The sequence below is a fragment of the Pyrgilauda ruficollis genome, unplaced genomic scaffold, assembly GCF_017590135.1.
Source record: "Pyrgilauda ruficollis isolate IOZ18807 unplaced genomic scaffold, ASM1759013v1 scaffold243, whole genome shotgun sequence".
Lineage (NCBI taxonomy): Eukaryota > Metazoa > Chordata > Aves > Passeriformes > Passeridae > Pyrgilauda > Pyrgilauda ruficollis.
In genome coordinates this window covers 106,083-119,667 of record NW_024523745.1, presented here as the reverse complement: position 1 = coordinate 119,667, position 13,585 = coordinate 106,083, and the positions used below count along the sequence as shown (strand labels likewise).

Sequence of the window (13,585 nt, the reverse complement as noted above, 5' to 3'; positions counted from 1 at the left end):
TCGTGGAAGTGCCACCACTATCCTCTTGCACCTGTGCCCTTCATGTGCATGTCCCACCTCTATCCCATGTCACCAGCCTGCCACCTCCATCCTATGCCACCACTCTGGCATCTTTACGTTCTACCACAGAGGTCACACCCAACCTCTTGCATCCTCTACCACCTGTGTCCTTTTCCATGGATGTGCCACCTCCATCCCATGCCACCAAACAGGCATCTCCAGCCCCTGCTATGAAAGTGCCATCTCCATCCATGTCACCAGGATATCATCTCCGTCCCCTTGCCATGGAGGTGCCACCTCTGCCAGGGAGGTGGCATCTCCCTTCCCCTGCCACGGAGGTGGCACCTCCGTCTCCCCACCATGGCAGTTGTTCCCCCTGGCCCCGCCGTGCCTGTGTCACCTCTGAGTGGTGGTGTGTCCCCAGGGGCGCGGGCACTGGGGGGCTGGGCCTGGCCATCGAGGGTCCCTCAGAGGCGAAGATGTCCTGCAAGGACAACAAGGACGGGAGCTGTGCAGTGGAGTATGTCCCCTTCACGCCTGGTGACTACGACGTCAACATCACCTTCGGCGGCCACCCCATCCCCGGTGCGGGCAGACACAGGGACGGGGGGTGGGGGGAGATGTCCTGGCTGTCACCTGTTGGTCACAGGGCTTCACTGTGGTGATGCCACCCATGGTGGCCCCACTGCCAAGTTGTCCCCTGCCTGTGCTGTCCCCATGGCCATGGCTTTGGTAGCCCCATGGCCACACTGACCAATGGTCGTGTTGTCCTCATGGCTCACGCTGACCCCATGGCCACACTGACCTTATGACACACTGGCCCCACAAACTGTCCATGCACATGATGGACATGCCAGCTCTATAGCCACGCTGTCCCTGTGCCCCTGTTGATCTCATGGCCATGTTGACCTTGTCCTCATGCTGATCCCACCCCCACACTGACCCCATTCCCACACTGACCCCACACTCACATTGGCAGTGGCCACACTGCCCCTGTCCCCACCTGCCCCATGCTGACCCCCTCTCTCCACGCAGGGAGCCCATTCCGGGTGCGAGTGCGGGATGCTGTGGACGCCTCAAAGGTGACGTGCTCAGGGCCAGGGCTGGGCCCCAGTGTCCGTGCACGGCTGCCCCAGAGCTTCACCGTGGACGTCAGTGCCGCGGGACGTGCCGCCCTTGAGGTGACGCTGCTGGGGCCCACTGGTACGTGGGGACATGGGGGCAGGGGGGGCCTGTGTCTCGTGGGGTGTGCTGACCTCTGGGTGTCCTGCCTCTGAAATGTCCTCCTGCGCAGGATGTCCTGGCAGTAGGATCATGGATCCCATGGTCTATGGAGAGTCCTGTCCCCTGGGGGTGTCCTGACTCCTGGGTTGTCTAGCACCATGGATGCCCTGTTCCACAGGGTGTGCTGCCTCACGGTGCCCCCTGTTATACAGCGTGTCCTACCTGTGGACATCCTGCTCCATAGAGTGTCCTACCCCATAGGACATCCAGCCCCATGGATGCCCTTCTTCATAGGCTGTCCAACTCCATGGGGTGCCCTCCTCATGGATACTCAGATCCACCCAGGGAGGTTGTGCCCTACATGCTGCTGTACAATCCCCCATGTCCTCCTGTCCCACACGTCTCCCTGCCTCACATGTCCCCACCCCAATGTCCCACTGCCCCACAGGGCTGCCGGAGCCAGTGGAGATCCGAGACAATGGTGATGGCACCCACAAGGTCACCTACACCCCAGCCACTGACGGGCCCTACACCGTGTCTGTCAAGTACGGGGGGCAGGAGGTGCCACGCAGGTGAGACCCCACCTCGGGTGGGCACAGGGGGACAGGATCCCCACACAGCCTGGAGATCCCGGCACCCTCCTGACTCCCTGCTTTCCCCAGCCCCTTCAAGGTGACGGCACTGCCTACCCATGATGCCAGCAAGGTGCGGGCGAGTGGCCCCGGCCTGAGTGCGGGAGGGATCCCCGCCAGCCTCCCTGTGGAATTCACCATTGACGCCCGCGACGCTGGCGAGGGACTGCTCACGGTGCAGATTCTGGTCAGTGTGTGAGGGCGAAACATGGGGGAGTGTGGGGGTTGTGGGGGGCACACTGAGGATGGGCTGCTCACAGTCCAGATCCTGGTCAATGCAGGGGGGAGTCATGGGGTGCTGAGCCCCACAGGGTGCCCTTTCCCTCACATCCCGGGGTGCTGAGCCCCACAGGGTGCCCCCAGCACAGGGCACTGATGGGGGTTGCCTGCAGGACCCTGAGGGACAGCCCAAGAAGGCATCAATCCGGGACAACGGGGACGGCACCTACACAGTGTCCTACGTGCCCGACGTGCCGGGGCGCTACACCAGCACTGTCAAGTACGGGGGCGACGAGATCCCTGCATCGCCCTTCCGGGTCCTCGCCGTGCCTTCTGGCGATGCCAGCAAGTGCCTCGTCACAGGTGGGGCTGTCCCCCAGTGTCCTTATGCTGACCTATGCCATCCCCTTGCTGGCCTCTGGCATCCCCTTGCTGACCCACAGCATCCCCTCACTGCCCCATGATGTCCCCTCGCTGCCCCACTGCACCCCTCCCTGCCCCACAGCGTCCCTCCTGCCCCACAGCATCCCCTCCTGCCCCACAACATCCATATGCTGACCCACAGTGTCCCTCTGCTGCCCCACGGCACCCACCCCAGAGGCCCCCTCGGCACCCCCGGCCCCCCATCCAGCCCCCCAACGCCTTCTCACCGCTCTCCCTGGTCTTTCTTGCAGTATCCATTGGGGGCCATGGACTGGGTAAGTGGTGCCGGGGGGGCACTTGGGGGGCTGGGAGGAGGCAGTTGGGGGATAGGTTTGGAGTCCCCCCATGGCCCTGACCCCACCCTCCCCTGCAGGTGCCTGCCTGGGCCCCACGATCCAGATCGGGGAGGAGACAGTGATCACGGTGGATGCAAAGGCAGCAGGACAGGGCAAGGTCACCTGCAAGGTGTCAACGCCTGATGGTGCTGAGCTGGACGTGGATGTGGTGGAAAACCACGATGGCACTTTTGACATCTTCTACACCGCACCTGAGCCTGGCAAATACGTCATCACCATCCGCTTTGGCGGGGAGCACGTCCCTAACAGCCCCTTCCATGTCATGGTGAGTGGGGCACTGTGGGGGGCACTGTGAGTCTGGGGGGGTTGTGATGAGCACCATGGGTCAGACTTTGGGAGACCGTGGTGTGGGCAACATAGAACTGGGAGACCATGGTGGGTGCCATGGGGCAGAGAGCTGGGACTGTGATGGGCACTGTGGGGTCAGATGGTCATGGTGGGTGCTGTGGGGCAGACAGGTGGGGCCATGGGGTTGAGAAATAGTGGTGGATCCAAGAGGCAAAGAGTCGAGGGCACAACAGACAGCATGGGACAGATTTTGAACACCAGGGTGAAACCATGGTGGGGTTGGAACGTTGTGGTAGGCACCAACAGACAGAGGACTGGGGCTATGGTTGACACCAAGGGACAGAGAGTTGAGTCAGTCAGAGTGGAGTTGCAAGAGCACAATAGGTACTGCAGGGTTGGGTGACCATGATGGGAGTTATGGAATTGGGGGACTATGGCGGGGCAGTGTTGGGACAATGGTGGCCATCATGGAGCTGAGAGAGTTGGGAGAACGTGGTGGGCACTGGGGGGCCAAGGTTGAGGTGTTGGGAATGAGGATCATGGTGGACACCATGGGGTTCAGAGGTCATGAGGATCATCACAGGGCTGGGACCCCACCTTGGGCATTCTCATGTCCCCTCTATGGCCACCCTGGGGCTGGTAGCCCACCATGAGGTTCTCACCCTCCCTCTCTGCCCCACGATCAGGCCACAGAGGAGCCCCCAGCCACCACCGAGAACCTCCGGCCCTTTAACCTCGTCATTCCCTTCACGGTGCAGAAGGGTGAGATCACAGGTACAGCACAGGGTTGTGGGGATGGGGGCCACCCTTCAGGCACCAGTCCCCCTCTTGTGCCCCTACTGACGAAATGCCCCCAGGTGAGGTGCGGATGCCGTCGGGGAAGACAGCGCGGCCCAGCATCACCGACAACAAGGATGGGACGGTGACAGTGCACTATGCCCCCTCCGAGAAGGGGCTGCACGAGATGGACATTCGCTATGATGGCAACCACATCCCTGGTGAGCCACTGGGGGGCACTGGGAGCCACTGGGAGGTGGCTGAGGAAGGTTGATACAACCATGTCCTGTCTGGGCTCCTATGGGTCAGGCACGCACCGTGGTGTGGAATGTCCCTGTGGAATGTCTCTGGGAGGTCCATGGTTGGTCACCCTTGTGTTGGAGTGTCCCCATGTGTCTCTAACCATTGTCCCTTGTGTCCCCAGGGAGTCCCCTCCAGTTCTATGTGGATGCCATCAACCCACGCCACGTCAGTGCCTATGGGCCTGGGCTGAGCCATGGGATGGTCAACAAGCCATGCACATTCACCATTGTCACCAAGGATGCTGGAGAGGGTGAGTGATGGCCAAGGGGAGCTGGGAGGTCAGGGGGACGCCCCAGTGCCATCAGGAGGGACTGGAGACCCCTGCTGCCTCCTGACACCCCTTGTCCGGTGCCTTCTGACAATCCCTGTGCCTCCAAGGTGGGCTGTCACTCGCGGTCGAAGGTCCCTCCAAGGCGGAGATCACCTGCCAGGACAACAAGGACGGGACATGCACCGTGTCCTACCTGCCCACAGCCCCTGGCGACTACAGCATCATTGTGCGCTTTGATGACAAACACATCCCGGGCAGCCCCTTCACTGCCAAGATCACTGGTGAGACAAGCTGGGGGCTCAGTGCACAGGGGGGTCTGGGGGAGTTCTGGGGGTTCTTGGGGGCTCCACGTGGCCATGGGGGCACCTGGTTGGCCATGGAGACATCTATGGAGTCATGGCCATGAGGGCACCTGCGAGGCTATGGGGGCACTTGTATGACCATGGGGGCACCTGTGGATCATGAAGACCATGACATGGTCACGGGGACACCCGTAGGGTAATGGACACATTTGCCCCATGGCCATTGGGACAGCTGTGGTGTCTCTTGTGCATCCCTGGCCACCAGGATCCCCCCTTCCATGGCCTTGGGGATCCCATGAAACCTTGGAGACCCCAACCCATGGCCATGGGGATGTCACAGAGCTTTGAGGACCCCATCACAAGGCCATGTAGACCTTGTGGGGACTCTATCCATGGCCTTGAGGAGGCTATTCACACATCTTTGGGCAACCCCTGATTCTGAGGACCCTCTCCATATGTCCATTGGGACCTTGTGGGGCTTTGGTAATATCATTCTATCACCATTGGGACATCTTGTTGTCCACCTTGGGTTGATGTCCCTGCTGATGGCATCTCTGCAGGGGATGACTCCATGCGCACGTCCCAGCTCAACGTGGGCACCTCAACTGATGTGTCGCTGAAGATTGCAGAGACAGACCTGAGCCTGTTGGCGGCCACCATCCGCGCACCCTCGGGCAATGAGGAGCCATGCCTGCTCAAGCGGCTGCCCAACCGCCACATCGGTGTGCAGGGACACGGGGACACCATGGGGACACAGGGACATGCAGATGTGGGCACAGGAGAACTGGCACATGGGCACACGAGAGGAGGATGTGGGACCTGGGAACTTGTCGGGACAGGGAACAGCGGGGCTATGGGGTCACAGGGATGGGTGGCCCTGTGGCATTGGGTCAGCAGGGGGTTGGTGGCCATAGTCAGGGGACTTGGATGGTGACCAGGGGCTGATGGAGGTGGCCAAGGGCTGGTGGCGGTGGCTAGAGGATGGGGATGGTACATGGGTGGTGGCCAAGTCTGGTGGTGGTGTGTGACTGCTGTGTCCTCCCCAGGCATCTCATTCACACCCAAGGAGGTGGGCGAGCACGTGGTGAGTGTGCGGAAGAGTGGGCAGCATGTCACCAACAGCCCCTTCAAGATCCTGGTGGGACAGTCAGAGATTGGTGATGCTGGCCGGGTCAAGGTGTGGGGCCAGGGTCTTCTGGAGGGCCACACCTTTGAGGTGGCTGAGTTCATCGTGGACACACGCAGCGCTGGTGAGGACATGGTGGGGGGTGGCCATGGGGGAGCGGGTAGCCATGGCTAAGGGCAGGATGGGGTGATAACCATGACCATGAGTAGGTTGTGGCCACCCAAGCATGAGGTGGTGGCCATGGTTATTGCTGTGGTGTACTAAGGCCCCATGTGATGGTGGCCAAAGCTACAGATGGCCAGGAAGGGATGGTGGTGATGGTCATGGCCAAGGCAGGATGGTCCCTGTGGCTGGGGTTGGATGGTGGCTGTGGTGGTGATGTGGCCATAGCCAGGAGGATTTGAGGACCATGGCCATGCTACAGTTGTGGCCAGCACAGGATCAGGTGGTAGCTATGCTGTGACCTTCATCTAAATGGGATGATGACCATGGTGGTGGCAAGTCCAATGCCCTGGTGAAAGGTGGCTAAGGCCATGCCATGGCTGTGGCCAACACAGGATGGGGTGGTGGCCGTGATTATGGGCATGGTATGACTATGGCCAGGATAGAGTGGTGGCCATGTGCATGGTGCAGCCAAGAGGGTGATGCTGTGGTGACCATGGCATGGCCATGGCCAGGACAGGGGTGATGACTGAGATTGGGTGGTGACCATGGACAGTTTGGGCTTGTGGCCTTGGTGTGACCGTGACCAGGACAGGGACAGCCTCCATGGGACACCTCTGATCATGTCCCCATGGCTACTCAGGTTACGGCGGGCTGGGCCTGTCCATTGAGGGCCCCAGCAAGGTGGACATTAACTGTGAGGACATGGAGGATGGCACCTGCAAAGTCACCTACTGCCCCACCGAGCCCGGCAACTACATCATCAACATCAAGTTTGCTGACAAACATGTCCCAGGTGGGGCTGGGGGAAACATGGGGGACAGAGGGTTGTGGTGGGGAGGGGTTCTAGGACCCCCAGGGGGTGACGGGTCCCTGAGGTAACTGTGTCCCACAGGGAGCCCCTTCACGGTGAAGGTGACGGGTGAGGGGCGGATGAAGGAGAGCATCACACGCCGGCGGCAGGCGCCCTCCATCGCCACTGTTGGCAGCACCTGCGACCTCAACCTTAAGATCCCAGGTAGGGTTGGCCTTCCTCCTCCTTCTCCTCCTCCTTCTCCTCCTCCTTCTCCTCCTCCTTCTTCTCCTCCTCCTACCTCCTCTTCCTCCCACCCTCCCTCCTTCTCCTCCTTGTCCTTTTCCTCCTCTTCCTCTTTCTTCTCCTCTTCTCATCTTTCATCCTCCATCATCCTCCTCTCTTCCTCCTCTTCTTCTCCCTTCTCCATCCTACCCTTCTTCCTCCTCCTGCTTTGTGGGCCATGGGAATGGAGACACATCTCAGCCACTCCAGCTCTGATTTCTCCTTGCTTTCTCTTTCTCTCCCCCCATGCATCTGTGTCCATGTCTGTGTCCCTCTGTGTGCCTGCATCCTTGCATCCCACTGTGCATGCCACCACGCACTGATACCTCTGTCCACATGTCTGTGTGTCCATTCACACCTATCCACCTGTCCATCTCTGGCTTCATCCCCCCTTGGCTCCACCCCTCCCTGCATTCTCAACTTCCAACGATGTGACCACCCACGTCTCCACCCATCGTGATTCCATCATCCCTGTGTCCATCCTCGTCTCCATCCCTGCATGTCTCCACTCATCCATGTCTCCTCCCATCACTACATCCATCCCTCTGTCCATTCATCCCCATGTCTGTCCATATCCTCCTGTGTCCCCATCACCCCTCTGTGCACCCTTCTGCTCCCACTCCGTGCTCACATCCTGTGGTCCCCACGTGTCCCCGCGGGGTGTTCCCCAGGGAACTGGTTCCAGATGGTGTCGGCGCAGGAGCGGCTGACGCGCACCTTCACGCGCAGCAGCCACACGTACACACGCACGGAGCGCACTGAGATCAGCAAGACGCGCGGCGGTGAGACCACGCGCGAGGTGCACGTGGAGGAATCGACCCGCGTGGGCGGCGCCTTCCCCCGCGCCCCCCCGGAGCCCTTCGGGGCCTTCGGGGCCTTCGGGACCCGCGAGGGCATCGGCGCCTTCGCAGCCCCTGCGCGCGCACACGAGGGTGCGTCCTGCACCGGGCTTGTTCGGGGCGTGTGCATGGGGGTGTGCAGCAAAGTGGGACTGCACAAGAGCTGCGTGTGCGTGAGGAGCGAGTGTGCACCAGGGCTGGGTGTGCAGGGCACCGTGCTTGCACGAGGGGTGTGTGAGCGCAGGGAAGTGTGTTTGCATGAGGACGGGGTGCACCAGAGCGCCAGTGTGTGTTTGCACAGAGCTGTGCTTGCACAAGGGCTGGGTGCACGTGAGGCCCGGGGGTGTGTGCTTGCACAAGGGCTGGGCGTGCAGGGATGTGGGCTTGCATGACAGCTGGGCACACTTGCCATGGGAGTGCCCTTGCACATGGCTGTGTGTGCTCACACAAGGGCCCACCTGCGTGTGCCCAGGACACACCTGGGACAGACTCCCTGGCACATGCGTGGGGGCTGTTGTGCTGATGGGGGTAGCCCTTCACACGGGGATGTGTGCAGAGGTGGGGGCAACTCTGGCTTTTTGCACAGGCAGGTGCACACCTGCTTACAGGGTGTGTGTGCTCAGACCAGAGGGCTGTGGGTCCCCTCAGCATGGGTGTGCAGTCCCACAAGGGCGTGTGCATGTGTGTGCAGAAGTGTGTGTGAATGTGTGTGTGTGCACGCTGGCAAGTGCACGTGTCCTGTGCATGAGGGAGCATGCTGGTGGGGTGGGGTGCACCCAGTGGGGGGGGTGTACGTGGGTTCTGGTGGGTGTTGGGACATCAGGGCACACTGGTGGCAGGGTGGTGGGATGACAGTGACAAGAGTGCCCTGGTGGTGGGGTAGCAGGGCGTTAGTGTGCCAGGGAGCCCTTGAGATGATGGTGAGAAGGTGATGGGGCAATGGGGTGCCCCAGTGCCCTGGTATCAGAGTGACAGGATGTTGGGGTGACAGGATGACACAGTGCCCCGGTGACAGGATGCAGGGGTGCTGTGGTGCCAGGGTGATGGCTTGATGGGGTGACAGGATGCCATGGTGGCAGGATGGCAGGGTGCCCCAGAGACAGGTGCTGAGTTGCCATAGTGACATGGTGCTATGGAAATGGGGTGCAGAGGGTCTGGGGTGCAGGGGTACCTGGGTCACAGGATGATGGAGTGATGTGGTGACAGGATGACATTGTGCCATATAGTGCTGGGGTGCTGGGGTGCCACAGTGGCGCAGTGGTGGTGTGACAATGCGGTGATGCTGGGGTGCCCAGGTGCTGCAGGGTGACACGGTGTGTGCCTGCAGCCGAGGCGCTGGTGCAGGAGCTGGGATGCCGTGGCGATAGGGAGCTGGGGTGACGCTGGGGTGCCGGCGGTGTTGGGTGCCCAGGGTGACGAGGTGCGTGCCCGCAGGCGAGGCGTCAGCGCAGGAGCTGTCGGCGCAGGTGCTGAGCCCGTCGGGGCAGCGGCGTGAGGCCGAGGTGGTGCCGGGGGGCGCGGGGGTGTACAGCGTGCGCTTCGTGCCCCAGGAGACAGGCGCCCACACCGTCAGCGTCAAGTTCCGGGGGCAGCACGTGCCCGGGAGCCCCTTCCAGTTCACCGTGGGGCCCCTGGGCGAGGGCGGCGCCCACAAGGTGCGCGCGGGGGGCACCGGGCTGCAGCGCGCTGTGGCCGGCACGCCAGGTACGTGGGTCTGCCAGGTGTGGGGCATGATGGGGGCCTGGGGGCTCTGGGGGTCATGGGTATGTGGGTATGCAGGGGCAATGAGGGATGGGTGCTCTTGGGGAGATGTGTGTGGGGTCTGGATGCTATTGGGGGTGTGGGTGGCAATGGGGGGGGTAGGTGCTATGTGTGTGTGGGGTGGTGGTGAAATTTGGGGGCTCCGGGTGCTGTGATGGTGGATTTGGGTACAGCTGGGTGTGGGGACAATGGGGGGGGTGTCATAGGTGCTCTGTGTTCTATGGGTGGGATGTGGGTTCTTTGTGGGGGTCTGGGTGCCATGGGGAGGTGGGTGCAGGTCTGTGCTGGGTGTCACCATCCTGGGGTGCCACTGAGGGCCAGGGTGACCCCGGTGACCCCCCCAGCTGAGTTCAGCATCTGGACGCGTGAGGCGGGCGCGGGGGGACTCTCCATTGCTGTCGAGGGGCCCAGCAAGGCCGAGATCTCCTTTGAGGACCGCAAGGACGGCTCCTGTGGCGTCTCCTACCTGGTGCAGGAGCCAGGTGAGGGGGGGCTGTACCCCAACACCCCCAACCACCCCATCCACCCTTAACATCCCCCAGGGTGCTCAGCCTGGGGCTGGGGCCACAGGTCTGTCATGTGAGGAGGAACCCACATGCAAATGTATCCCCAATTAATGGTGTGCCCATGGGAGGATGTCCCCAAATAAAGGTGTCTCTCTGCACAGGTGTCCCCAAGGGAGGGTGTCTTCATGAGTGGTGTCTCTGTGCGTGGGTGTCCCCACATAACAGTGTTCCCAAGGGAAGGTGTCCCTGTGTGGGGGCTCCCTGCCTGACTGTCCCCTGTCCCCCAGGTGACTATGAGGTGTCCATCAAGTTCAACGAGGAGCACATCCCTGACAGCCCCTTCATTGTCCCTGTCGCCTCCCACTCCGATGATGCCCGACGCCTCACTGTCACCAGCCTGCAGGTACTGGGGACAGCCCCTGGGCCCGCAGATGCCCTCTGGGTCCCCAGGTCACTCTTGGGCTGCTCTGAGCCCCTATTGCACTCTTGGGATGCCCACTGTGTGCCACCTTTGGGTCTGCTGTGGCACCCTTGGACCCTCTGGGGCCACTTCTCTCTCCTTCATGTCACCCCTAGACCACCTTTATGTCCCTCTGTGCCAGCCTTGGGACCCCCTCTGGTGCCAGTCTCACATCCTTTGTGTCACATTGCACCCCTGTTGTCACCCTTGGGCCCCGTGGTTCCCCCTGCCCCACTGCCCCCCCACCGTATCCCCCCGTTCCCTGGGGTGAACCAGCTGGCATCATTCACGATGTCCCCCTGTCCCCCCTGTCCCTGATGCCACTGTGGTGTCCCCACAGGAGACAGTGGCAGTGAACCAGCCAGCGTCCTTCGCGGTGCAGCTGAACGGGGCGCGCGGCGTCATCGATGCCAAAGTGCACACGCCGGCAGGGGTGGTGGAGGAGTGCTACGTGTCCGAGCTGGACAGTGGTGAGGGGACGCGGGGACACCGCGGGGACACCGGGTCTGCAGATGTGGGGTGCTGGGCACAGGGTGCAGGACACGGGGACATGTGATGTGGGGACATGGGGCTTGAGAGCATGGGGACAAGGGGTATGGGGACAGAGTGAGACACAGGGACACAGGACATGGTGACATGATGGCATCCTTCAGACTAGTACACACTGGGGTTCTTGTGTGGGGTGTGGAGACACAGGGATGTGGGGACACAGGACACAGGAGTATGGGGACGTGTGTCTGTGCCCCCCTGATATGCACTGGGGTTCCTGCTGTGCAAGAACAGGGGTGTGGGGACATGGGGACACAGGGACATGGGGACACAGGGACGCGGTGACACGGTGACATGTCTGTGTCCCCCAGACCGGTATGCCCTGGGGTTCCTGCCGCGTGAGAACGGAGTCCACTCCATCGACCTGCGCTTCAACGGGCGCCACGTGCCCGGGAGCCCCTTCAACATCCGCGTGGGCGAGCAGAGCCAGGCCGGGGACCCCGGGCTCGTCACTGCCTTTGGGCCGGGCCTCGAGGGTGGCCGCACAGGTGACACTGCTGTGGAGACAGGGACAGGGCTGTGGGAGGGGGGTGGGGAGAGACACGGCCATGAAATGGTGATGGGGACAGAGCCATGATGGAGATGTGGCCATGATGTTGCCATGATGGGAATGTGGCTGTGGGTGGTGACCACAATGGTGTCCTGGTGTCCTCCCCGTGATGCCATCCCCATGTCCATGTCCCAGGGGTGCCCTCAGAGTTCCTGGTGAAGACAGCCAATGCAGGGGCAGGAGCACTGGCTGTCACCATTGATGGCCCTTCCAAAGTGGAGCTGGACTGTACTGAGGTCCCTGAGGGACACCGTGTCACCTACACCCCGATGGCCCCTGGCAACTACCTCATCTCCATCAAGTATGGGGGCCCCCACCACATCGTGGGGAGCCCTTTCAAGGCCAAGGTCACTGGTATGAACTGGGGGGACATGGGGGTGAGAGGGGCCATGGGTATTGGGAGGGACATGGGGGCAGGGAGGAACATGGAACTACTGGGGACACGGGAATTGAGTGGGACATGGGGACATCATGGGCAGCCCCTTCAAGGCCAAGGTCACTGGTACAGATGGGGTGGGGGCAGACACAGGGATGGGGGGCACGGATAAGGGAGACTGGGGGAGGAGAACACAGGAGTCCCCAGTGTGGGGTGACAAGGGGTCAACGATGGGCATGATGGAGGGCTGCAGGAGGGCCACCCTGCAGGACCCCAGGGTGACACGATGGGAGGAGGTCCTGGGGGTGACGTGGTGTAGGAACCCCAGGATGGCATGATGGGGGTCCCAGGGGGAGGGGGGTTGTCCTGGAAAGGTGTCCCCCAGCACGGTGTGATGGGGGTGTCCCTCGGTGGGGGCTGACCGTGTCCCCTGGTACTCCCCAGGCCCACGGCTGTCGGGCGGGCACAGTCTGCACGAGACCTCGACAGTGCTGGTGGAGCCGGTGGTGAGGGCGGGCTCGCGGGGCCCCCCTGCCTTTGGGGGGGTCACCAAGGCCCCGTCAGACGCTGGGCAGGTGGTGGCCCGGGGGCCAGGGCTGGCAGCCGCCCGCCTAGGCCACAAGAACCACTTCACCGTGGACTGCAGCAAGGCCGGTGAGGGACGCTGGGGGTCCTGGGGGTGGGGGCGGCTGGGAGGGGGCATGGGGCTGGAAGGGCAGGTGGGGGCTCAGCGGAGCGCTCCAGGGCTCCTAGGGGAGTCCTGTGAGGGCAGGGAGGAGAGGTGGTGGGGCTGTGGGGTGTTCAGGGAATTCTGGGGAGTCTTCAGAAAGGATGGGGAGCGTTAAAGGCGGGCCTGGGGGCCCTGGGACGGGAGGGGGTGGGTGAGTGGGGGAGTCTGGTGAAGGGTCTGGGATGCAGGGGGGAAGTTTGGGGCGACCCTGGGGTGTCAAGCTCAGGGTTCACCCTGCTCGTGTCCCCCCAGGCACAAACATGCTGCTGGTGGGGGTGCACGGTCCCAAGGCCCCGTGCGAGGAGGTGCACGTGAAGCACGAGGGGAACCGCGTGTACACGGTGACCTACAGCGTGCGGGAGCGCGGCGAGTACGTGCTGCTGCTGCGCTGGGGGGACCGCGACGTCCCGGGGAGCCCCTTCCGTGTCACTGCGGCCTGAGGGCCCCGGCATGCAGGGGTCGCGGGCCTGGCAATAAAGCACTGGGAGAGGAGCAGCGGTCCGAGTGGTGACTGGGGGCTGGGGACACTGGGGAAGGACACTGCGTCTAGGTGTGGCAAGACACCACAATTGTGGGGTGTGCAGAACGGCACAGAACGGTTTGGGGGTGGCCCTGGGGGTCTGGGGCAGGATGGTGGGGCCTGGGGGTTCCAG

At 62.5% G+C, this 13,585-nt stretch overlaps 1 protein-coding gene across 3 annotated transcripts in view; it reads left to right on the top strand.

Annotated features, from left to right (window-relative positions):
- FLNC (filamin C) overlaps positions 1-13,424 on the top strand; it is a 28,168-nt gene extending 14,744 nt beyond the window's left edge. For 2 of the 3 annotated variants that reach the window (XM_041470236.1, XM_041470235.1), the window contains 24 exons: positions 425-585; positions 1,036-1,203; positions 1,673-1,796; positions 1,887-2,043; positions 2,249-2,438; positions 2,750-2,773; positions 2,872-3,119; positions 3,829-3,916; positions 4,000-4,140; positions 4,344-4,472; positions 4,601-4,774; positions 5,356-5,517; positions 5,842-6,045; positions 6,727-6,879; positions 6,979-7,101; positions 7,833-8,093; positions 9,435-9,704; positions 10,106-10,243; positions 10,555-10,670; positions 11,068-11,197; positions 11,588-11,764; positions 11,962-12,180; positions 12,647-12,856; positions 13,185-13,424. In XM_041470236.1, the coding sequence (XP_041326170.1) occupies positions 425-585; positions 1,036-1,203; positions 1,673-1,796; positions 1,887-2,043; positions 2,249-2,438; positions 2,750-2,773; positions 2,872-3,119; positions 3,829-3,916; positions 4,000-4,140; positions 4,344-4,472; positions 4,601-4,774; positions 5,356-5,517; positions 5,842-6,045; positions 6,727-6,879; positions 6,979-7,101; positions 7,833-8,093; positions 9,435-9,704; positions 10,106-10,243; positions 10,555-10,670; positions 11,068-11,197; positions 11,588-11,764; positions 11,962-12,180; positions 12,647-12,856; positions 13,185-13,372 (3,955 nt within the window). In that variant the 3' untranslated portion in view covers positions 13,373-13,424. The remainder of the gene's footprint in view (positions 1-424; positions 586-1,035; positions 1,204-1,672; positions 1,797-1,886; positions 2,044-2,248; positions 2,439-2,749; positions 2,774-2,871; positions 3,120-3,828; positions 3,917-3,999; positions 4,141-4,343; positions 4,473-4,600; positions 4,775-5,355; positions 5,518-5,841; positions 6,046-6,726; positions 6,880-6,978; positions 7,102-7,832; positions 8,094-9,434; positions 9,705-10,105; positions 10,244-10,554; positions 10,671-11,067; positions 11,198-11,587; positions 11,765-11,961; positions 12,181-12,646; positions 12,857-13,184) is intronic. The other variant, XM_041470237.1, reaches the window with a different exon arrangement.
- Positions 13,425-13,585: the final 161 nt, after the last annotated feature.